A 25,027-nucleotide genomic window follows, 5' to 3' on the forward strand; every position below is an offset into this window, starting at 1 on the left:
AATCGTGCTACACGGTGAATTTTCATAATTCACAGTTAAAGGCAACTTTTGGTACCAAATTTATCAAAATCAGAGACAAAAAATTCTATGCCAACTCATGGCGCTTATTCATAGACTAAAAGCGAAACTGAAATTGATGAAAATTTAAAAGAATCGACTGTAGAGTGATTTAGCGCGACTGTTGAAGCTACGACTTGTAACATCACTGATTGCCAATCAATAGTGAATGTGAAGCTAGCTATAAGTATCAACTTAATAACACCAGAATGTGTGTGTGTCTGTGTGTGTGTAATTTCCGAACAGTTATACAAAAAAAACGGTAATAGTTACGGGACTGGTTTTTTCGGTATAGTGCTGACAAAACTCTGACGAAGCCTATAAGCGAATTTTATAAAAATCGGCCGGTGGTAAGTGGTTTAATTGATTATTTTGTTCCAGAAATGTGACATAAATGGATGGGAGAGAGAACGAGGAGGATAACATGTACCGTAATTAGTTTAGCCCCACGTAATGCTATAAGCTTAGAGCTCACTCTTGCGGCCGCTTTGTTTCAACTGTAGGGAGATTTCATAATTTCATAAGACAGCGTTATGCATGATATCAATATATAATGCGGTTGTATACTTTTACATTGCAACTGTGACAGTTAAGTCCCGGCCGAAGGCACGGGTTACACTAGTATTATACTGGGCGGCGCTCAGCCTGTCATTCCGCCTAATCTCTATTCTATGATTATGAACATAAATATAATAGCATGGGGTCCCCAGGTAAGTGATACTCGTAAAATATTTGTTCCAAATATTATATTATTAGACCGTCGATTGCTCTAACCAGAGCCTTCTCTGGGGGGGGGGGGGGGGGGGGCAATGATAATCCTTTATCCGGAAATAAAACGCGTTTTGTCCTTTAAAAACAAATAAGATAATTCGCCATAACAACTATCATCCAACCTCAAATCTCGAGGATTCTTTATTCATCAATTATCAATCATCAAGATCTGTTAAGAACTTGGAATAAGTATCTCCTTCAATTTCACTTCACAACTTACTCTCAATCAATTTCACTTCTCAACAATCTGCAAGAGCAGAAAATGGAATTTCACGTTTTTAAGTTTGTTGTTTTAAAAACAACGATAGGGTTTTAGGAAATATTCACGGCTTGCTACAATGAAAAACTATTTAACATATTATTAGTCATAGTGTTAATTTACATGCTGAAGACTGCGCCCCAATTGTATAAGGAAACAGTACACGCGCAAATTTAGTCCTATCTTAGAAACATAAAAATAACTAAAAATAAATTCAGTAAAAATTTATCAAATCAATGGATTAGTCACATGAAGACTAGAAAATACCGTTGCCCAAAAATAAAAATATAGGAACCGACCAAAAATTCTATCAAATAACAAATAAATTCTTAAAAAGTCACATAACTGCGACAAGAAGTTCAACACATGAAAATCGTCAGCGATGGGTGCACTCTGCTGGATTGGAGAACAAAAACCAACTAATTGACCAATTACACTAATTAATCAATGAAACAATTAACTAATCAGCCAATTAGTCGATTAGAAGGAGATTTTGCCAGTGTTATTAGTAGGGGCGTTGAAGAGATATTGTCCGTTTGTAACTTGTGGCTGGAGCTCCTCGTTCTCTCCGTCCTCACCTTTGTAGAACGACTCTATTATCTGAGATAAGACATCATGTGAGCAAGTGTGATGAACATGACAATTAGAAAATGTCTAAAGAGTCATTATTTCGGAATCAAATTAAATACCTTGATTCTTGACACAATACTATCATACACCTCACTCTCTTCCTACTTCTTACGAGAAAAGTCACTGATTGTTCAATTATTTAATGCGAAAATTTGTGTCCCTGATGCACAGGCTAAAATTTTGGCATTTGTGAGATTAACATGTTAAATTTAACATGTTATCAATGTGTATTCAGACGGTTAAAGTTGTGTGATGAATTGGTCCAACATACCAGGGCGGATTTAGCGTAGATACTTTCGTTTTCGTGTTCCTGCAGTTTCTCTATCAGATCCAATCCTCCACATTCCTCAAGCATAATAGCTACTTTACTGCATACCTCCTCTGATATCTGGGTAGATAACGTTTTAATTACCTCATTGATCGGATGTTTTGTGATCAAATTGCAGGACGAACTAGAGGCGAGCGAGCATTAACTGTAATTCATAATTAGTTAATAGGACGGGAAACTTAGGGCCAACTTATACGTAACGTCTATATCTAATAATTGTTGTTTTGATGATCAAATCAAAATTTACCGTATCGTACACTCAAAAATGACATAATTAACCAATTAACTAATTATTGACCTTGTTAGCAGCAGTGAGAATGTTGTGTATACCGTCCAGGGCCACAGTTACAGTACGAGGGTCCTGTACTGTCAGCATGTTGGAGAGAGGGGGCAGAGCCTTCAGTTCAACCAGTTGTAGTGTCTGTAATATTGGGGCCATTAGACAGAGAGACAGACAGAGAGACAGAGAGACATTAGACAGACAGACAAACAGAGAGACAAACTAGACAGAGAGACAGATAAACATGACAGACAGACAAACAGAGAGACAGAGAGACAGAGAGACAGAGAGACAGACAGACAGACAGACAGACGTCGCCACTGAAGTCATCTTCAAGTATTGTGTGAGTCTATATTAATATGATCAGTGCCGAGAAGTTTTCATCGTTTATATTAACTAGCAGGAACCCGTCTAACCCTAAAATGGTGTCAAGACTCAAAAGGCTAAAACAATTATTACCTATTTAATTCGCGTTTTTGACACCACTTTGGGTACCAAATTTTGGGCTCTAAAACTCCTATTTCTTGGTCAATTTTTTATTTTTTCATGCCGATTTGGAGGCCATTAAAGCATTTGACCCAGTCAAAAAAGTTTCAGTTGTATATCTTTGACGGTTTTTGCAGAAATTCGCGTTAAAGTTGATGCCGTGGTGTCAGTAAAATGGCACGGATAAATAAATATATATATATCGTCTCGCTTTATATATAGTAAGATTATGGCTTACTTATTCATCTTACCTAACACGGTGTTAACGATCTGAGCCAATTCAAGCCCTGAACTTGAAAATCTGACGTGTGGGTGAAGTTGTCGTAGTTGGGTGCAGTTGCCGTATTTGGGTGCAATTAAAATATGACCTGGGTGAAGTTGTCGTTTTGGGATTTAGGCTGATCGAGTGCCCTATTAACTGTGTGGGAACAAATTGAGTGAAGTTGTCGGTCACCCAATAGAACCTGTGTGTTTTATAGGTGAAACTGAATAAAACAAGCGTTACCGAAGAGGATTGTGGTTACTGGAAGAGTAACTTTAATTCTATATTATGTTTTAAGAAAGACGACACAGAGAATTAGAGTAGTTGAAATAATTATTATAAAAATTGATGTTTTTATATTTGGGACAAGCAGTTAAAAGTTAAATTAAAATTAAAAGTTAAACATTTGGAAAGATAACGCCTAGAACGTGGAACTCGTTTCTCCTTAACACGCTTTTCTCGAAGTTCACTCCATAGAAAGGCTTTCAAAATCACTTCATTATAATTTGTAGTCCAGCTCCAGTATTATTTAAGTGGTCTGTTCGGGATATAAAGCATACGCACAAAGGGTTACGTTGGGTCGGAAATGAGCGTGCAACTAACCCAACTAAGCAATGCGTTGTTGTCAAGCACACTGTTGATACTGTTCTGGAGGTGTGAATGAAACCATAATTTGGAGAAGCAATAATATACAAGATAATACATAAGATATTGTTGGACACGCTTTCTTTTAACGCATTAATATGCAGGACAATAAAGGGAGCGGTTCTTAATATTATCAAATCACTTGTTCAGTGTTCTCAAGGTCTTTGTGGATATGAGCCATTATATATATATTAGTAGATGGAGTTGCTATGATATTTGAACTTAAATTCGCATGTAAGATTTTAAGAGCTCTTTTGACGGATCATACTCAATATATTATAGTCTATCTTAATACATGCGTGTCTGTTGTAGCGAATGGAATGTTGTTTAGAGTTGCGGAAAGCTTGGTATGTCGTGAGTAAAGGTCAAATTTTCGTAAAACTATAGTTTACATTCCTGCTAGTACCTAATCCATGAAGGTTTGACACTTAACAACTCCAACATGTTCTTTGCGCCCTAGGCCTAGCTAGGTTTGTAATATTTATCTATTCCGATTAATTTCAAGGAAATAGGCACTAATTTTTAGCTTTATGCATCTAAATTTACCCCCGAAAGAAGACTGGTGTTCTGTAGAATGCAGATTTGAAAGAATTAGACTTCAAAAGTTATTTTTTGCTGTAGTTGTATCGCACCCTTTTAATAATAATATTAATAATCACTTTAAAAAATATCACTAATTATCAGGTCTCAGTATTTAAATAAATTTAGCAAGATCGACCCTTTGAAGCTTAGGTTTTTTGAGTGCTCAAAATTGTTTTTTAAAGTATTTCTGAGATTTCATGAAATTTCGATGTTATATTAGATCAAGAATTTAAGACCAGCTGCAAACCTTTTAGCACAAAGTCCATCCAGTTTAATATCTATTTAAGAGATGTAAGTTAGGATAGTATTAATTGAGAGACTACTTAAACGGACAAGATTAACAGAGTCGGACGATTTTTCTATAGTCATTCAGTATTTGTTTACAGTATTTGTTTACAGTATTTGTTTACAGTTTATTTTTTCATCTAATGTGCTATACAAGTTTTATTATTATTATCGTGTAGTGTCATTATTATAGGGAGTTTCTAGTTTTGTTTTGTTGATACTATCATATTTTTTTCTAGTGACGTGAGTAACAAGTAGTGACCCAAAAACTCTACTAGCAATTAGCAGAAAAATCACCGATAATAACTTGACTTTAAAATTCTGTTCAGTTTGAAGTCACAGTGCTATAGAAAGCACTGTGACGTCAAACTAAACAGAATTTTGGAGGCAACTGAACAGAATTTTGGAGGCAACTGCTAGAAGTAGAAGTACAGGATTTGCTGACATTTTTGGGTTTATTTGCAAACTTGACATAAAATATGCACGTCGTTTCAACCTGAAATTAACAGTCGACTATTTCCTCAGACATCTTGTAGGTTGCAACATAGTAATGATCCAGCGTTGACACTTGACAGTTTAACACATTGCAACTGCAGGACGAAAATTAAAAAGAAGCGCTGAATTCCTTACGGACACCGTGATAAATACTACTAATATACTACTAATTACTACTAATATAATATACTAGACTAATATACTAGACGTATCATGATAATTAATCAAATTATGTGGCGTGAATAATATTATTTCCCGGGTGTAAATAAATTGTTATTTTCTGAACTCTCTCAGGGGTAAACACTAAACACCGCGCAGGTGTTATCGTAGTATTTAAATGTCCCATTTTAAATACCTCTTTTTGGGCGTTTAGCTCGTTGTTAAATGTATTTGAGATGTCGTTTTGTTGACTTGAACGTTATCAAATTGTTTTTTTGTAGCTCCCCAATAATCAATATGTCCCATTTTAAATACCTCTTTTTGGGCGTTTCGATTTAGCTCGTTGTTAAATGCATTTGAGATGTCGTTTTGTTGTCTTAAACGTTGCCAAATTTTTTAATACTCAAACTTATTTTGTTAAAAAAAGAGGGTACCGTTTAATCGCGTTTGTTAAAACGATAGATAAGAATAATTATGCTCTTTAATGTAGGTTAGATTACCAGTGCCCATAAGCTTAAATAATCAATTCTCCAAATTTATTTCATGGGATAAATATTTACAACTCATCCTGTTGGGCCGTCCCCAAAATATTCCTTGAAAAACTAGATGTCGTTCACCGCAGACATCTTCGCACTATTTTGAATATAAAGTACCTAGGAGTCATCTCCAACAAAAACTTGTATAAACGCTGCAATGTTGAAAAAGTGGCCCGTAGTCGGTGGAGAATGTTAGGACATGTTTTTCGGGGTCATATTGACGGACCAGCGTTTTCTTCCCTCATTTTTGCCATCAATACACTGGACTTACCAGGGAGAAGAGGAAGACCCCAAAGCAATCTATTCTCGCTGATTGTGCATGATTTATGTAAAAGAAATCTTTATTTGAATAATATCTTTGACCTGCATTATCTCCGTAATTTGAGTTATGACAAGAGATATTGGCGGAAATTGCAATGAAGTTCTTTATTTTTAGTTCTTGTTTTAGGGAAAGATTAGACTTGGGCGTTGTTTTTTAACTATCCCTTGTTTAGAACTTTGATTTAATAGGATAAATATCCACTTTTTGCAATTGTTGACTGTAGAACAAGTTGCAGATACACGTGAACATGTCTAATCACGGTATACTGCGGTTATAAAGACATAGCTGTGCGCTATCAACATCTTGTTAATTAATTGTAAAGCTCGTTCCAAAATATTGTCTTGTTTGACCAAACCTTTGAATGAAAAGTGGTAACCAGGGGTAACCACTAATATAATATAACCAGTGAATGCCGAGTTTTTTTCTTCACAAAACTTCTAATTATCACCCAAATGTTTGAGGAGGATGAGATTTGTAGCCCTAATATAAGCAACAAGTAACCATTGTACATTAACCACGCCTTTAAGTGTGCACTAACCGCGCCTTTAAGTGTACACTAACCGCGCCTTTAAGTTTGTACTAACCGTGCCTTTAAGTGTGCCTTAACCGTGCGTTATATCGACAGGTAACCGAATTGTTCAACATCAGTACTTTTATAAAAGCTATCCGTACTCCAAGATCTTTAATTACGTAATTTAGTTTGGGACCGACACCTGACAAGATTATTGGCTAAATACCAGACGTGCCAATGTTGGTGGACTGGAGCTCAGATATATTGTAATAGACTCCGGTATTGACATTTAGTCGAGCCTAGCAAAGTCAACTATCTCGATAATATGTGCCCTTGACCTCATACTTTCACTCAGTTGCTTTGACCTTATATAAAATAATCAGGCCACTAAATCTGTAGCTTCTTTTGACGTGTACCTTCTTTAAATACTCTAGAAACAGTACATAAACAATGAACACCACAGTAAATCTTAAGTTCGTTTATTTGATCTTGTAGAAGTCGGATCAACACCAAATAACTTACCTTCTAAGGTAAATATACTGTAAAATAATATACTGTAACATTAAGTTTAAATTAAGCTAATAATAAGTTAAATCTTTAATAAAAGTCTTGTGCGTGGGTAAGTTGTAACAGTTCTGGATAACATAACCTCTCAGATTGCTCACCCACCCAGTCACACACGTGCTCACTATTGATGAGTTTTGGTGCTCATTATATTGAGTCTCTGTGGTTATCTTGCACGGTTAAACACTCTACATCTTATACACGGTACATCATCAGATTGTATCCTGTTTTTTGTTTTCAACAATACTTTTCTTTTTCTCGCACGGAGCTGAGTTTAATCAAATTAGGAGGCTCCTATGAACTGAACAATTTGACAGTTCGCCAAGTCTTGATTAATAAGATTAAATCTAAGAAGAGTTAGGTAAGAGTTAGGTAAGTCAGTCGTCAGTAGACAGACCAGGAGAGCTGGAGAAGGCGTCCTGCACCAGCAATGTAATCTTGCACGTCTGATGGCACGGAGTATACGGACACGTTCATTTGCATGTCTTATTACATTATTAGGAAAACTTGAAGAGCTATCTATAGATTAATCTACAAGTAATTACAGCTACAATACACTGCTCTAGAGCACCTGGACTGCTGGATATTTGTTAATTTAACCACTATTAGTTTGCTTTACGGTAGTTTGGGTGAGGTATCGTTGTGTTCATCTTTAAGCAGAATGTTGAACTCAGATTAAGTAAACCTTGATTTTGATTATGTGCACGTTTGGATCATTTTATCTTATCCTTCATCCCAAGCATACGTATTTGTAGTCCATTGAGTATTAATATTATCTATTTATATTTGCAATAATTTATTAGATACGTGCGCCCATTCCCAAACAATAGTTTTACCTTATAATTTGCTGTTCTATTCGCATCATCATTGTATTTCATTATGGCTGGTCTCCCATACAGAGTGCGTATGATCTTATATATCATTCGATACCAAAGTTTACTTAATTAGTTAAGTGATTTTAATAAAAAATTAGGCCTTCAGACATCATTGAGTTCAACAGTGTTCTTTCGTGCTAGTTCTAATTTTAGACTTATGTAACATGGTTGGCCATGTTACATGAATCGTTTAACAATATATATATTAATAAAATTATAATATATTTATAATATTATTATAATCAAATTCAAAACGAAGTCACTGACAGCACAGTCTGATTCATGACAGTGATCACATGAGATCAAATGACAGTGGTCACATTGATGTGCTCTTTATTTACTTGCTGCTCAAAGGTTACGTACTATTTGAGATCTATTAGTATTCTGGGCACACAATACCATGAATGGGTTTCTAATAACGAAAAGCCGGTAACTGTTTTATTTGGTTATAAGAAACAGCTTAGTAGGTTTCAGAACCATTGCAGGCCATGTTGTATTAACCTATGTTCCTGATGTTTCATATTACTATTTTAAGTCAGTAGTACCGTGCATTATAGAACCCCTCCCTCTCCGTAGCTATTGTGTAGAAATATAATACCCCGGCCCCGCCCCCACCCGCCCTCCCATGCCATACGTACTACCATGGGACCAATCCCTGGTTCTAATAGAAACCACAGAATCTTACAGTCACAAAGCTTTTAGTCACAGTCACAAAGCTTTATTTAGTGTTTCCTTCATTTTAATTTTAATTTTATGGGGATACTTTTCGGGTCACAGCTCAGAATCCGGACAAATTTTTGTGACATATTGTTTTAATTCAGCACAGCAATTACTAAATGGGTGGCCTTTAATGCCTCCAAAAGGAAACCATTCAACAAAAAGAGAACTTGAACCGTGAATCGTGATCCTGATTCAAAAATTGCATTAGAAGTTACAAATAAAAGTCAAACGTCCAGGCTAGATGTTTGACTTTTATTTGTAACTTTTAATGCAATTTTTGATGATCTAGCTGGATGATCCAGCTAGAGGTCGCATTGCTAACTTTCAGAAGCAACTAAAGAGAAGTATATTTTATATTGGGTTGATTTGTTGATCGGACTCCAAGTTTGTACAGTAGATTTAAAGTAGACTTTACAGTGGATTGCTCGCATTATATTTACGTTTGCTCATTTCGATTTGAAGTTTTTTTCTCAAAAGTTCGGGAAGATGAGTAACATATTTGACAATTTCCATGGTGAATGCATTAAAGCTACTCTTTGATCAAAATATTAATAAATTTGATTATTAAAATGCCATGCTAATAACTCAGTATCAGATATTTCTCGACCATTACAAATTTAATAGAGATAGATGAGTAGCCAGGATCAAGTCAGGATCCATTAGTATGTCGAGACAACAGGAGTAGTAGTGATATAAATGATTATTATATTCCTCTAATATTATATATTTCGAACAGGGTTGCTGCTAATATCAACCCCAGTCATCACCTGAACAAGGGAGATTTCAGAGTGGTGTCAAAGTGGTATCAAGCTACATCCATTGTCAATCATATCAAGTCAGCCGAGCAAGCTTTCGTTGAATAGAGCACAATAGGGTACTGTGACATTTTGTCACAGCTGACTGATTCAAATATTACCGATCATTCTGTTTCACTGCTGATCATGTTGCATGCTACAGTTCAAATTGCTCTGAAGTTGTTGTTATTGTTGTAGTTGTTGATGTTGTTGTTATTGTTGTTATTGTTGATGTTATTGTTGTTATTGTTGTTGATGTTGTTGCTATACTTATTGTTGTTGTCAACTGCACTAGGGTCTTCCTTGGTTGGTAAGTTGTTGTTGTCAGGGCTAATATTTCCAAGCAGTTTAATTATCTTGATTGTGGCATGACATGATATATCCTGTATCTGATGGTTTATTCTTGTTCTGCACAAGTAAGAAATATTGTGATCTTTCCAGGGTTGAGTCTCTTGGCTTGCAATCAAAATAAGTTCAAGTAATCTGGGAATTTTCCTGTGGCTAGAATTCTCAGGGACAAATGCCAAATGTCAGTTGGATAATTTCAGCTGTGATTACAGAGACAGCTTCACATTAGATGTCATCATTTCCCAAGCCGCTCCCGGTTTAATAATTAATTGGGGTTTCTGCAACCATTTTCACTTATATCTTGCAGTCTTATGGGTTCGATTAAACTATACAGTATTAAAACATGGTATTGAACCATTACACGGTATTAATCCATTTAACCAAGATAATTTTTGCATCTTTGGCAAATTTGATTAATATTGATAAATAGCCACTCACATGACAGTCAGTTGTAGCTGTTGACAAGTATCTATTAAGTGATTTTGTCGTTAGTTTTGAGAAATTAATCAGAAGTTTCCTGCCATTTCCACGTCAACCATCGCGTTAAATTTCTAGATTGTTTTTCAATATTCTCGTATGAGAAGTGTTAGAGTATTTATTTTCAGTTCATCAGCTTGGATTCGTTACATTGCAGTCAGTGTTAGGGAAACTTAACAATTTTGAAATTGTTTTTATAGAACCTTAGGGGGGGGGGGGGGGGGGGGGGGGTGGGGGACAAGGGGTATTTTTTGTGAAACTTGATTATTAGCTAGCAATTGACCAACAAACTAGCATCAGTGACCAAACTTTTGAGGGGGTTCCGACTTCTGGACCCCAACCACCCACCGTTGCCCTCGGTACAGCCACGCCCATTATTGGTCCCTTTTTGGCAACATGTCAACATGCCAAATGGCAAATACCCAGATCATAGGTGCTCTACTTGCAGTAGCTAGTGGTCTCCTGAACTTGTATATGATTTTTCATCCAGATTGGACAAAAAATGAGTTATCAGCCAAAAACCATTATATGACAATATTTGGGCATACGCACCAAATTTGATAGATTTTGGCCCATAAATTGGTAAAATATCAATATTTTTGAATTAGACTAACTTTATATGAAAGGTAAGCCTAAACTATATATTATCTGTGAGTTATATCTTTATATCTTACCATTCGTAACCTTTTACTATTGCCTTTTTACAAAAGGGTGTGAATGGAAAAAATCGGCTTCCTGCAATAAGGCGGAAATGCGATTATTAGTCGATTCTGAAAATTTCATGCAAACATTTTGACTTAGTGATTGAGTTGTTTTGATTTTAATGAGATCAATTCCGCGAATATCGCGAAGCGAGATACTGGCAATTTTGTGGTCTTTTTTGTGGTCTTTTTGCTTTTAAACAGATATAAAGATTTTGGCAAGTTTCACAAAAAAAACAAAAAATACCCCTTGTCCCCCCCCCCCCCCCCCCCTAACATTGAATAACATTTTGAAAGCAATGTGTCAAGTATTTAAGCAAGGTGTTCATTAACATGATAATTTAAGAGGTCGGCTGGTTCTGCTGTATCAGCATAGAATATGCTCACTATAACATCACAATATATATACATATCACCGGAGACTCGCGGGCGGAACAAAATATTGCACGCGCACGCGCGTGCAATATTTCATATGTCCCGAGGGCGCTAGCCCGAGGAGGACATATTTTCGTATAGCACGGAGGGCCCATCGGGCCCGAGTGCTATACGATTTTTCCGCCCGCGGGTCGAGGTGATGTGGATTATATCCACCAGCGGGCGTATTACAGTTAATATATAATTTTATAAATAAACAATGGAGCTTGTATAAAAGTCAACTATAGAAAAGGTCGCCACTAATTGTTGTAACCATGGTAACATGTCACGTGTTCAATGTAAGCCAATCATAAAGGGCTGTGTCGTATATAGGGGCTGGAGATGCACTGCATTCCTGGGCCGTGGGAATAATGAATGTAATGTCAGTGACGATGAATATCAATAATATAGGGGGATTATAGTGCTGATGTGTATTATGTAGTGTGTTATAATAACTTTGATATAAATCAAAGTATCATGTCATCTGTTCACGAGCTGCATGAGCAGCCCTACCGGACACAAAAATAAAATGTATATAATATAGTCAGTGTAATAAGGAATTTCACATGGAGACGATACAGAAACTGAAAATATTTTAGAGAACTCCGGGCTATATTGCTACTGGTCAAATTAAATGTCACTTGTTAGCGGGCTATATCATGAGCGGGCTGTAGAGATATCGGGCCCTTTGACAGCGGGCTGGTGAGAGCCCGCTATGCGAAAAAGCGCACGCTGGTGGATATATTCCCATATTCCTCGCATTTATTTCACAATAGTCCGTACTCCGTTGCTGTCAATAGAAAACTTTGCACTTTACTGTCAGTCCAAATTGTAGTTGCAGACAAATAACGCATGTGCGAAATGTTTCAGGCCCCTGCCGCTGCAGCTGCCGGGTCTTGCACGTGACGTGTCTCGCACGTGACGTGTCTCGCACGTGCAGACTGCAGATCACCACACAATGTATGCCTTGAACTCTAATTTCTAAACTGTATTCTACAGAAACTGCTTCTCAGACTCCAACTGCGGGCAATTAACGGAGGCTTATCTTCCAATTATTGGACCAGTTTGATATCGATTGACGTCAGCTTAAGTTTATACGATGAACTTTTATTAGAGCTGGTCGATTAACAGACTGTGGTTAAGTTGTACTTGGGTAAGTCGTCAAAAATCATGAGCTTCTATTTGCGTGTTTTGGGAGTTAATACTATATTGGGGGTGGGGGAGGGGGGGGGGGGGGGGGGGATTACGTGTTTTTTTGTTTTTTGTTTTTTTCAAAAATTTACTTTTACCTTAACAAAAAAAGAAAAAATTGATTTTGAGCTATTTCGATTTTGAGCTATATTTTTATCATTTTATTGGTTTTTTCCCTTTTTTTCCCCCATTTTTTTCCCTTTTTTGTTTTTGTTTTTTTCAAAAAACTACTTTTACCTTAACAAAAAAAAAATGTTATCCCCCCTACCCCTCCCCTATATTTTATTTAAACTTACAGAAGACCCACACTCTAAGAGATCTGGGATTAATGGTGAAACTATGATTAATCACACTCTTAAATTGACGGAGATCGAATTAGGGGAATTAATGACAGAGCGATGGAATGAGCGGGATATTTCGTACAAATCTATCTCAAATCTAGCGTAATATTGTATTATTCGTTTTAGTGCGGGAAGTCACTGACCAGTCACTAACCAGTCACTGACAGGTCACTGACCAGTCAGTGGTCAGCACACTCGGGTGCGACCCGACGCCAACTGAGTGGCTCCAGGGATATTAATAATGTTAATAGAGATATAACACGGGCAATATTCCCCGGAATATGCGCGGTATTTATAATAGGTGGGCACTGAGCGGGTAAAATTATAGTCTCGTATCAAGTTGCTAGATTCGATCAAATATCCACCTAAATCTATTAAATTAATTGTCTGCGAGATGCGTGGTTCTTTAATAATCATGTCTGAGATTGCCACTTAAATGTTAACACACTTTACTTATAATGCCCGTTACATTTTGTTTAACATGACAGTTTCGAGGTAGAACGATTCTTACTTCATGACATATGTCAGGTAGCTAAGAGACACACTTGCACTTCATTACTTTTTCATTAGCTTGATTGAAGAGCGGGGAAGGACAGGTATTTACCATCTAATCAGTCACGTGACAGTCACTTTCCATCAGTCACATGACAGTCATCTCGCAGACAGTCTGAGTCACTGATTCTAGTGTCCCGATGTCACTGTAAGTAAATGCAGTACTTTGACTTTACCAGGGGGAACTAAATGATGCTTGGTACTAGTGTACTGACTACTATATACTACTATACTGATATAGTAAAGCTCTTTATTTTGCGCTTTTAATGATTAATTCTTTGGTAGTGGTTTTTGCTTTTGTTGTACATTTGTGGGTGTTTACTGCGTTCTATTGGGGGGGGGGGGGGGGGGGGGATTCGATTGCGTTACTTCGTAGACCGTGGTGACTGGTCAGGTGGTGATATGAATATCGATAACTTGAAGTTCGAATTCGGTTATAAAGGTCGAACTATCAGTTAATCAGCAAGTCTGCACAAGATGTCAAGATCTGCGTACTTCAGATTCTAGCTGTTGAACAAGAGTGTTGCTGCTAGATTAGCAAGTCTTGCGAGGGATGGCATCGGTCTTAAGGTAATTTTGTACCGTCTTGGCATTATCAAATTGTTGAATCTTCTCCTAAATGTAGCAATTGCGGGAATTTTGCACACACTTAGAAGATTTCACAGACCTTCCAAAATCGATTTGTAACTTTTAAGGTTGGGGTGTATGGGTCCCTGGAGCAAAATTGCTCTAGAAGGGTTTCCCATCAGTTTCAGTCTGACAATGTTTCGGGGTGTTTCCCGGGACTGTGGACAACACATTCCTGAAGAGAAACCTTTGTTGTGAATTAATTCCCAGATGCAGATGGTCCCATAAATTTCGATTCTAGCCCTAACTATTGAGCGAATGAAAATCCTCAGTTTACGTCATGCCTTGAAATGTTAGAGTATAACAGCTGTTTAGCTACAATATTGGCGCAGTAGCGTAATTTACTATTACAAATCAAGCTGGCGCTGACAGAACATCTCTGTGTGAGGCCTCTTTATAATTATAAAAAGTAACAGTTCCTCTGTACTGGTAAAGTACAGAAGATTACCTCTTTTACGATTTCGTGGATATACCAATTCGATTGGGGTAATATCTTGCCGTTAGAAATTCCAGACCTGCATATTATGAGGCATGGGCCGTAACGCGATACCAATCAAGACAAATTGTCTTAATTTGATCGTCTTCTTGAAAGTCAAAGTGTCACCATCACCTATTTAACGATTGCCTGACATTGATGGGGCCCATTTTTGTTTAGAGCGGCATATTCAACCGAGGCAAAAATCCAATGATAAATTTCTAATAGTATAGAATAGCTTAGAGTTAGTGAAGATTGCAGATTCGATAGCAGCGTTCAGTTTTGCACAATTAGTTATTTAGTTATTAGCACTGTCTTATAGATGTGATGATACTTTAACTGTAGTTAGATTGTCAATGGAATGTTAATTATGGTATGTACTTCAACTTGGGATGTAAATGTTGGAACATCAGATGCCGTGCGGTGCCACTTTGTCATCATAATTGAATTTCATAGGTAAAGTTTCTTATCCTCTTGCATGGAAAGTTTTCCCGTTCATTACAGTTGCAACGAACTCTGTAATTTCTCTATAAACTTCTGGGAATAAGTATGTTTCTTTTTTCGCTCTCTTGAGTGGGTCGATTATTATTGACGAAATGATAGTCTCCACTCACTGTAAAGCAAAATACGGGTTGCGTTTTTATTTTAGTTTAATATTTGTATTTTTTAGGTACTTTTCACGTTATTGATAGTTATGTTGCATATATTATTATATCTATTTTAACTATTGTGTGTTGCAGCTACGTTCGTCCATGACAAAGGCCTATAGCCGAAACTTCGACAAAACATGGTGTATTTTCTTTTATGGAAACTCTAAATTCGTGCCTTAGTACAGACAAATCCGTCTGAAAAAATCGATCTGCTGACACACGAAGCTTTCAGAGGATTTTTGACGTTTTTGAGTCCCATTAGATGCCCTTTATGGCTGACCAACTTTTCCAAACTTTTCCACTTGTCTTAAGGCCACTTTTTGCCACTTTACCACTTTTTACCACCTTTCTTGTTTGTCGAATATCTTTAGTTGTGAACATCGCAAAAGGTTGCAGATCAATCGAGTGTGTTCATATTATCAGGAAGAAAAACTTTTGTTCAACAATTTTTACGTCAGATAATAAGTTAATTGGATAATTATCAATTAACTAATTAGCAAAATTCTAAAAAATTTTTATTGGCTTAAAATGATCGGAATAGCTTGAAACACGGAGAAAAGTATTTTTTAGAAAAACTTTGAAAATTTTTCACTTACATTTTTTTTTCGAGACTTGAAAAAAATTTCGAAAATTCAAAATATTTTTTCCGCCAAAAGTGATCAAACCGCATGAAACACGGAGAAAAATTCCTTTCAAAAAAACTTAGTGAATTTTTCGTTTCAAGAATACTTAAATCGCCAATATTTGTAGTTGGAGTTCAGTAAATCTCGGCAGATTTTAGTAATCAGGAATTACTAAGTGAAGAGGTCTGAAACTGAAAAACGTTAACCATACGATCGCGCGGCGATATAAGAGTTTCATAAACTAATTTTCACAGAAACTGCACCAATGGCACAGTCAAGATCGAAACGATAGCCTGCTGTACTGTCATTTTATTGATTTCAATGATGAATCAGTGGGGTTAAGATAATCACATTTGTAATAAATAAACATCTCTGTACCGTCAATTGTGCTAATCTAAACCAGCCTACCTGTATTACCAGACCTCTTCTTTTCCTCGACAATCAAACCAAGTTGTTCATATCGCATTTGGTGGGTGATGTAAGTAGTAATACGCTTAGTCAATAAAGACACCGTGATTTTTATTAAAAGGAGATGATGAAGCAAGTATTCATAACACAAAGAAGAATGGTCGGTGGGAATTGGGACCCACTTAAATCACCTTAACACAGTGCCCTCAGTAATCCATCCTGTCATTAAAATTATTTGTTATATAGTATAGTGTTGAAAGTATTGAAACTAATAGGTACATATCGAGCTGTATTCAATCAGACTACGACACAATACGTGTATATTATATGGCTCTTAATGACTAATGAGGTTTATGTAACGCTTTATACCGTGAGAAACCCGGTATAGAGACGTTTTAAAGTTTATCACGAAAACGTATACTTGGCCTCATGGCTCATTTACAGTTTGAAGAAGGCAAGAACAGATCAGGGAAACTAAGGAACAGCCAGGTCCAGGAAGCAAGTGTAAATACACCTTCCAACATCATGTCAACTGTGACTTGTATTGTATTGTTCTGCATACCGCTTCATTTACTATGCTGGATCGGTGGTTACCTCAAATCACCCCCATATGTCAGGGTCGGCTAAACGTAAAATCAGCAAGGGTAACATACTGGCAAGGGTAAGATGTAGATACGAATGACGGGCAAGGGGTAATAAAAAACCAGTAATAATTAATTCAGTGAAATGTTCCACGAGAGTCAGGATATTTTGGAAATTGCTAATAGAGACAGATCCTGATCAGGAAGGATTGTTAATGTTATTGAGGGTGTTGATTTGAAATCCGGACGTTGTGAGGTAAAAATACAGGTTCTTCCCGTAGGATATTCGGGGCCATGATGATCAGCTCAGGATTAATGTGGAGTTGAAAATTTAAGCTTTCTGGTCTTTTCTCGCATTCTTTGAGCTGTCAAAGAGCCATGAGGCCAAGTAGACGTTTTCGTGCTAAACTGTTAAACCTCTCCATACTGGGCCTCTCACTGGAGTAACGAGAAGTGTACGGTATAGAACGTTTCATATACCTCATTAAGGGCCATAATATAATATACACGTATTGCATTGTGTCGCATTGTGATTGAGTACAGCTCGATATGTATTACTACTTACATCACCCACCAAATGCGATATGAACAACTTGGTTTGATTGTCGAGGAAAAGAAGAGGTCTGGTAATACAGGTAGGCTGGTTTAGATTAGCACAATTGACGGCACAGAGATGTTTATTTATTACAAATGTGATTATCTTAACCCCACTGATTCATCATTGAAATCAATAAAATGACAGTACAGCAGGCTATCGTTTCGATATTGACTGTGCCATTGGTGCAGTTTCTGTGAAAATTAGTTTATGAAACTCTTATATCGCCGCGCGATCGTATGGTTAACGTTTTTCAGTGTCAGACCTCTTCACTTAGTAATTCCTGTTTACTAAAATCTGCCGAGATTTACTGAACTCCAACTACAAATATTGGCGATTTAAGTATTAAGTTTTTTTGAAAGGAATTTTTCTCCGTGTTTCATGCGGTTTGATCACTTTTGGCGGAAAAAATATTTTGAATTTTCGAAATTTTTTTCAAGTCTCGAAAAAAAAATGTAAGTGAAAAATTTTCAAAGTTTTTCTAAAAAATACTTTTCTCCGTGTTTCAAGCTATTCCGATCATTTTGAGCCAATAAAAAATTTTTAGAATTTTGCTAATTAGTTAATTGATAATTATCCAATTAACTTATTATCTGACGTAAAAATTGTTTGAACAAAAGTTTTTCTTCCTGATAATATGAACACACTCGATTGATCCGCAACCTTTTACGATGTTCACAACTAAAGATATTCGACAAACAAGAAAGGTGGTAAAAAGTGGTAAAGTGGCAAAAAGTGGCCTTAAGACAAGTGGAAAAGTTTGGAAAAGTTGGTCAGCCATAAAGGGCACCTAATGGGACTCAAAAACGTCAAAAATCCTCTGAAAGCTTCGTGTGTCAGCAGATCGATTTTTTCAGACGGATTTGTCTGTACTACCTTGTAATCAATAGTTTGTAAATTAATTTAATAAAAAAATCGATATTTCCCTAGATCATGTTAGAAACGTTCGCAGCAGCAAATGTAACGATCATGCCAACTAACCTATCCTTGATAAATGACACGTTGCCTGGCAACAGTACCCCCCACGTGTTATTTGATCACGTGGTATATGGCACTAACGTGACAAATATCGCAAATGTGCTGGTACTGACAACGGCTACGAAAGGGTTGTTAATGTTCTACAATATTCTAGTCCTGGTTATTGGTGTGTTTGCGAACATTGGTGTGCTTTATCTTTCACTCCGACACAGTAAGTTTATCTAGAATATCTGGCAAACTACAAATTCTGTATTTAATTGTATTTAAAACTAAACACAACATACATTATAACAATTGACCACTACATAATAGTGTTGGTCATGACTCATGAATCAATTCAGTGTTAATCTTTAGATAAGGTCGTTGCTACACCCGAAAATTATAAACTATTTCAAGTCCTGTATCTGTCCCCACTACACTAACACTAACATTCCTTAAACTAACATTCCTTACCCCCAGGAGCCCTCGACATGGACAAAGTAACCCTGCTCTTCATCGAGAACCTAGCATTTGCAGACATAATAATCTCCCTATTCTTCTACACACCCATGCTGGCCACTGTCCCCTCTGGTATCTGGCTATTCGGGGAGGCTGCTTGCTGGTTCACCGGCTTCTTCAGCTCACACATTCCCTTTCTCGCGGAGATCCTGATCATCGTGTCTATATCTGTTTACCGGCTGTGGGTACTGAAGAAACCCCCTGCTGCTAGGAAACGAATCAATCTACGGCATGTCAAGATAGTTATTGGTTTCATCTGGTTGAGCACTTTTGTTCCTGTTGTCTTCTGGATAGGCTCAAAAGCGGAGTCGTTCTTCTTCACACGAGGTCTGATATGTTGGTCTTCAAACCACCTCCCCACATCCACTACCTTCACGTCAACCAAGGTATTCACTGTGTTCTACGTGGCTATACCTATGATAACAGTCTTCATAGCTAACATTAAGATAATGTACACTATCATCCTTCATACGCTGAAAGCAGGTCGCTCTATCGTCCACCACCTCCGAACTCTCCTTACAGTAAACCTTATCTGCTGGGCTCTCCTTATCTCGTATCTGCCTGTTTTCATCCTTATCATCCTTAAATCTACCGGAACTACTGTACCAAACTGGTTCACTCTCTTTCAGATCTACGCGAAGAGTATACATGTGGTACTGAATCCGTTTATATACGTAGCAACAAATGCACGGTTCAGGAGGTATGTGTCTCAACTATTTGTTACGGAGAGGTATTTGTTGACCGCTTCCAGTCCCAGGACTCCGGGAAGGGACCCAGTCAGTCCTAGCTTCGAGGAGGAAAACGGGATTGAGATGACAATTTGGAGGATTACTTGAGGTTTTGGGACATTCAGATTTGGTGAGGTTCAGTGGAGAGACGGGTTATGCAATACTGACGCTAATTTTATTCTGACACAATAATTAAATCATTAATATCTGGGTTATCTATCTATATGTAAATTTCCTGACGTAATACGATATTTTCCCATTGGTTAGATTATGAGATGGGATAAATAATACAATTGCTATTTTTCAATAAACCAAGCTTTCGGAATATTTGTCATTCCCTGTAGCTGTTATTAAAGTATTTGTCCAGAGTTTAGTCCGTTAAACGTGACGTACATGTATGACATTATATTCAGGTCAATGTTACCGAGCTGTTCATATTCATTCCAGTATGATAATACCATAAAAGGTGGAGTATCTTTTACTTTGCGATCAACCTAACTATTTAAAGTGGACAGCGACCCCTTATACGAGAAATTGAGAAAGAATCACGCTCAAAGTGAATTGGTAGGATCGGTGAAATAACAGCAAACTGTTGGTCTAGCTGTTGTTAAACTGCTCAGATAAACATGCAACTAATAAGAAATATGATCAACTGGCCATATCAGAAATTACAGTAGGAAGAGTGCAAGTGGGTTATAAATCAAGAGGCTTGCATATAATGAACATATTGACACGGGTGCAGAGTTGAGTCTGTACGGAACCTAGTAGTTTCAGATCCTTGTTTAACTTGCCGTACAGCAAGGTCAACATATTATAAAGGGACTGCTATCAAAACAGACTGATAAACACACATACCCGCTTACTAACAGTAAACAAAATTACAAACAAACCTGCGAAAAATCAAACTGCCAGACACCCGAGTAAACAAACTGCCAGACACCCGAACAAACAAACTGCCAGACACCCGAACAAACAAACTGCCAGACACCAGAACAAACAAACTGTCAGACACCCGAACAAACCAACTGTCAGATACCCGAACAAACAAACTGTCAGACACCCGAACAAACAAACTGCCAGACACCCGAACAAACAAACTGTCAGACACCAGAACAAACAAACTGTCAGACACCCGAACAAACTGACAGACAACCGAACAAACTGCCGACTACATATACACGTACCTGTTCAGGTGTTCCACCACTGGTCAGGTTAGTGACGGCCCACACTGCTTCCTTCTGAGTCTTGTAGTCACCGCGTGACAACACGTCTATAATGTAGGGTAGCAGATTGGCGTCTATCACAGACTGGGGGTTTAGGTAGAAGTTAGCTTCATAATTATAAGTTAGTCCTGATATTCATGGTAAACTAAGATTACTAAATATCAGTTTTTATAGTTAACTTTGTGATTTGTGTGATGTTTGAAGTATGGTTGCACACCACACTACACTTCTATATTATAATAATGATGATGCTATGGTTTACGGAACAACATTTACCTGAATCTGATGTTTTGTTCCAGCAGTAATGTTACTCATAGTCCAGGCAGCCTCCTTCTGGATGTTGTTTTTCTTGTGCCACAACAACTTCTCAAAGTGTTTCAGAGCACCGGAACTGATCACGGCTTGTGTCTGTTCATCGTTACCTGTAATTTACAGTAATCTTCAGAAATTACTGTAATTAACAGTAATTTTTATAAGTTACTCCGACTACAGTCTCCTCATTGTAGCCTGATATTTCCCCAAATTATTGGAGCATTAATACAAAATTCACGTCCATGACATCCAGTGAAAATATGCACTTTAAAATGACGTCACGTAACCTAAACAATGACGTCATCACGTAACCTAAACAATGACGTCATCACGTAACCACGTGACTAACATTAACACAGGTCACTGACTTACCAGTAACGATATTGCCAACAGCACGGAGAGCTGGGGTAACCACCAGGACCTCAGCGTGGCCCAACAGTTCCACCAGTTTAGCGATTATTCCTGAAGTTATCACTCTCTGAAATGAGAGATTGGCTAAAGTTAGTTGAAGTAATTCATCAAATCTATTCGGCAGAATAACGTTATCGGGCATACATTACGAAACATATTTAAAAGGTACGACAGTCGGTGGTTTTCCGGAAAAAAACATAATATTTTCGGACAACCACAATTTAGGTTACCATAATTTTTCACCAAATACCGTGATTTAATTTGGGGTACGAAATGAGTTGGTTTTCGGGAAAAAAATCCCATATTTTTGTTCCCATATCATTTAGGTCACCCGAATTTCGTCGAGTATAAATATGTCTCGTAAGGTAACTAACCAGTCGAAGATCCTGTATTTTAATACTTGATATAATATTAATACAGTACTATCAAATATGCATTAGAGCAATTCGATAATCTGTATACTTCTGTAAAGTGAGTTTTACTGCGAAATAAAAGGGAATGGCGAGACAACCTGAATTCTATCATTGCTGCCGTCGGTGATATAAGAAAGAGCCCAGCAAGCATCACTGAGAGCGTGCTTGTCTCCATAGGATAAGAGGTTGCAGATAGTGGGGATCAGTGATTCTATAGTCTCCATCGTGGGTGGAGGGTCCTGAGGGAGTCAATGGTAATTGGCGAGTAATCGGTAATTATCAATCGATTATAAATAAACCCCGTTTATCATCTCGACTAAAGTACTAAATTCCCCCCAATACAACTGATAGATGATACAAACTGACCTTGTTCCTGCAAAGATTGCTCATAGTCCAGGAGATGTTTCTCAGGAATCCCATGGAAACTTCCGGGTTGACTAGTTTGATGAGAGGTTGGATAATGCCACAGTTTATCACAAAGTCGCGGTAGGTAGATCCGTCACCAGCTACGTTACCTAGCGCCCAAACTGCTTGCTCACTAGGGACATGGTGTAGATTAACAGATACATTTTAGTTTTTACATTGAAGTGAAGTTATTTGCTGGATATATCTGGAGATTCTAATCTAATCAACTGAACTGGCTGGCTAAAGTCAAAAGAAACTAAACCACACTGATGCAAAGAACAACCAAAAATAAAACACCATTTCAATAAATAAATAATTAGTAATTAAAATAAAGTTTTACACAACTTACCAAACGTTAACGTGATCGGAGCTCAGTAGTTTGATAAAGTGAGGCACTGCACCACACTCCACAACCGCCTTGGTGTGCTTGTTCGTACCTACAATCAGACATTTAGTTCAAGTGGGATAAGATGTGCTATAGAATAAAATATTATATGCTTTATAAATTTACTACGTCGTGATCTTGGGAGTGAATTATTGTCTGAGCTGACGACGATTAACACATGTTTATTGAAAGCTTCTACAAGTAAAACTATCGTATCACTTATATGTTTTTAACCCAACTCCATTCAGTATTGTCTCCAAATACAATATCTTGTTGTGATCCAATTGTCCCCCGACAAGTCACCTCTCCTCACCTGAAGCAATGTTGGTGAGGGCCCAGCAAGCCTCAAACTGGAGAGCAGGGTTATCATCACAGAGCAGGAACTGGACCAGTTTGGGGAGGAGACCTGAATCTATCACCTCGTCTATTGGTGGACTCTGTTCTCGGGATAGCACCTGGGAGATTTAAATAAGAGGTAAGTAATTTGATAACTTTAAGAAGTAAGGCTTTTTTTTCGAACTTGATAAAGTTTGAGAGGTTTTCTACATGTATAAGAATCCGGAACTTTCTCACTCAACCTACAAAATACGATATTTTCGTTGTTTGGAGACTGTAAGTTCCTATTAGGCGTGACCTTTTCACCACATAACAATTTAGTGAACAATGAATATTGGCCTTTATTCAAGATTTTAATTTGATTTAATGTTAAATCAATCAAAAGTTGATAATCACGATACCCAAGAATTTCCGGCTTATCCTTACAATTCAAACACAAAATCATCGAATTTTCAGTATTATTCTGAAAGTGAATAAACATTGAAGCTTTCCGTTTCTTGAAATAGCAATACTAAGGAATTGATTTAAGGGCTGCTTACAAAATCAGTTCTAATAATATGCCTTTAAGAGATGAATCATAAACGTCTAACTACAAATCATTGACAAACCTTTCTGCAGTTCTGTACAGCCCCCAAGATAACGTTAATATCGTTACTACTATCAATAAGAGCTTTTATCTGGACTGGGTCCGGTGGAGGGACCGCGTTGGAATCCTTGTCGGTAACTTCATTCTCACTATCCTCCACTACCTGAAAAGATAAAGAATTGATAAAAGGACCCGGTGCATGAGTTTTCAAATTTTAATGTTTGTACAAACGACTTCTACTTGCACTGCGTTGTTAGGTATTTTCTTATCTGTGAAATAACAAGATACAAATATTTGATTGTAGATACAAATCGTTTTGAGCGTAAATACAGGGATAGATTACTAATTACGTAAGCCAATCATGGAATACAGTCTCATTTTGAGAATTAATACTAGAAACGCTAAGATTCTAAAAGGGGAAATAAGAAAGTATTAAGACAAGTTTCTTACTATGACGTAATATACACATCACACATATGTCTGAGACGATCATGTGATCAGCAGTAATATCGACTGACCTCTTGTCAATACACATAACATACAATACAATAGTATGATTAATTCACAAATCACGCGAATCATTAACTTGGTAATTGATAGTATATAACAGCCATGGATTTAATTGCTACCTATTGTATAACATGAGCGACGCGCGTTGTCACATGACCGCTTTTCAGTGAACTTTCGTGATGTAAACTTGAATCAAAGGCATGATTTATTTTCGATATCAATTTATCAGAGGAGCAAAATTCTGAAAATCAGCACGCCTGAAATAAAAAGAGGTTCTACCGAGACTCGAACTCGGATCTTTGGATTCAAAGTCCAAGGTGCTAACCATTACACCATAGAACCGGATGAGCTCAAATGAATTCTATGGACATTATACACCTAATATATTATAAGTGGTTCTAAGCGCGGCTAGTGGTTACTGGTGACCTGTCGACGTTTGAGCATCTGTTCCGTCCTCTTGTCTTTTCGGAGCTTGCTGACCATGTCTTGGCGGTTCCTTCGAGAATCATCTGCACGACTGCTATTCTTAAAAAGCTGCGCTCGTCCACTTTCCTCAACAGGCATGATTGAAGCTAGAAAATGAAAGTTAGTGAGATGGGTTGAAAATGATTAAGATTTTGAAAATCTATCGGAGGTGAAGTTGAAGCTTTTTATAATAACATACATTTGCGAAAGAATTTATGATAAAAGTAAAGTGA

At 37.3% G+C, this 25,027-nt stretch overlaps 2 protein-coding genes and 1 non-coding gene across 3 annotated transcripts; 1 reads left to right on the forward strand and 2 right to left on the reverse strand.

Moving 5' to 3' along the window:
- Nucleotides 1–905: 905 nt before the first annotated feature.
- On the reverse strand, nt 906–24,897 carry LOC134822404 (importin subunit alpha-3-like). Its single transcript, XM_063833451.1, has 12 exons — nt 24,756–24,897; nt 23,842–23,982; nt 23,211–23,352; nt 22,862–22,949; nt 22,474–22,645; nt 22,206–22,346; nt 21,656–21,761; nt 21,248–21,393; nt 20,933–21,055; nt 2,344–2,466; nt 1,989–2,105; nt 906–1,687 (listed from the first exon to the last, which is right to left on the reverse strand). Exons 1-12 carry the CDS (start codon nt 24,891–24,893, stop codon nt 1,568–1,570), a joined length of 1,557 nt encoding a protein of 518 aa, XP_063689521.1. The 5' UTR covers nt 24,894–24,897; the 3' UTR covers nt 906–1,567.
- Nucleotides 18,558–19,947, forward strand: LOC134822406 (rhodopsin-like). Its single transcript, XM_063833452.1, has 2 exons — nt 18,558–18,733; nt 18,982–19,947. The coding sequence occupies exons 1-2, from the start codon at nt 18,658–18,660 to the stop codon at nt 19,854–19,856; spliced, it is 951 nt and encodes a 316-aa protein (XP_063689522.1). The 5' UTR covers nt 18,558–18,657; the 3' UTR covers nt 19,857–19,947.
- Trnaq-uug (transfer RNA glutamine (anticodon UUG)) lies at nt 24,600–24,671 on the reverse strand. Its single transcript has one exon. It is a non-coding gene; the product is annotated as a tRNA-Gln (tRNA).
- Nucleotides 24,898–25,027: the final 130 nt, after the last annotated feature.

This window comes from Bolinopsis microptera, chromosome 10, assembly GCF_026151205.1.
Source record: "Bolinopsis microptera isolate Bmic1 chromosome 10, MBARI_Bmic_1.0, whole genome shotgun sequence".
NCBI classification, from domain to species: Eukaryota; Metazoa; Ctenophora; class Tentaculata; order Lobata; family Bolinopsidae; genus Bolinopsis; species Bolinopsis microptera.

Bases quoted from the DNA above. Each gene is read 5' to 3' on its own strand.
- LOC134822404 (XM_063833451.1), bottom strand. From the start codon at position 24,893: ATGCCTGTTGAGGAAAGTGGACGAGCGCAGCTTTTTAAGAATAGCAGT. The intron at 21,762-22,205 runs GTTGTCTCGCCA...CTCTCATTTCAG, and splicing joins GCAGCAATGATAGAATTCAG to AGAGTGATAACTTCAGGAAT. The intron at 2,467-20,932 runs GTACGTGTATAT...CCAATATTACAG, and splicing joins GTGGTGGAACACCTGAACAG to ACACTACAACTGGTTGAACT.
- LOC134822406 (XM_063833452.1), top strand. From the start codon at position 18,658: ATGTTCTACAATATTCTAGTCCTGGTTATTGGTGTGTTTGCGAACATT. The intron at 18,734-18,981 runs GTAAGTTTATCT...CCTTACCCCCAG, and splicing joins TTATCTTTCACTCCGACACA to GAGCCCTCGACATGGACAAA.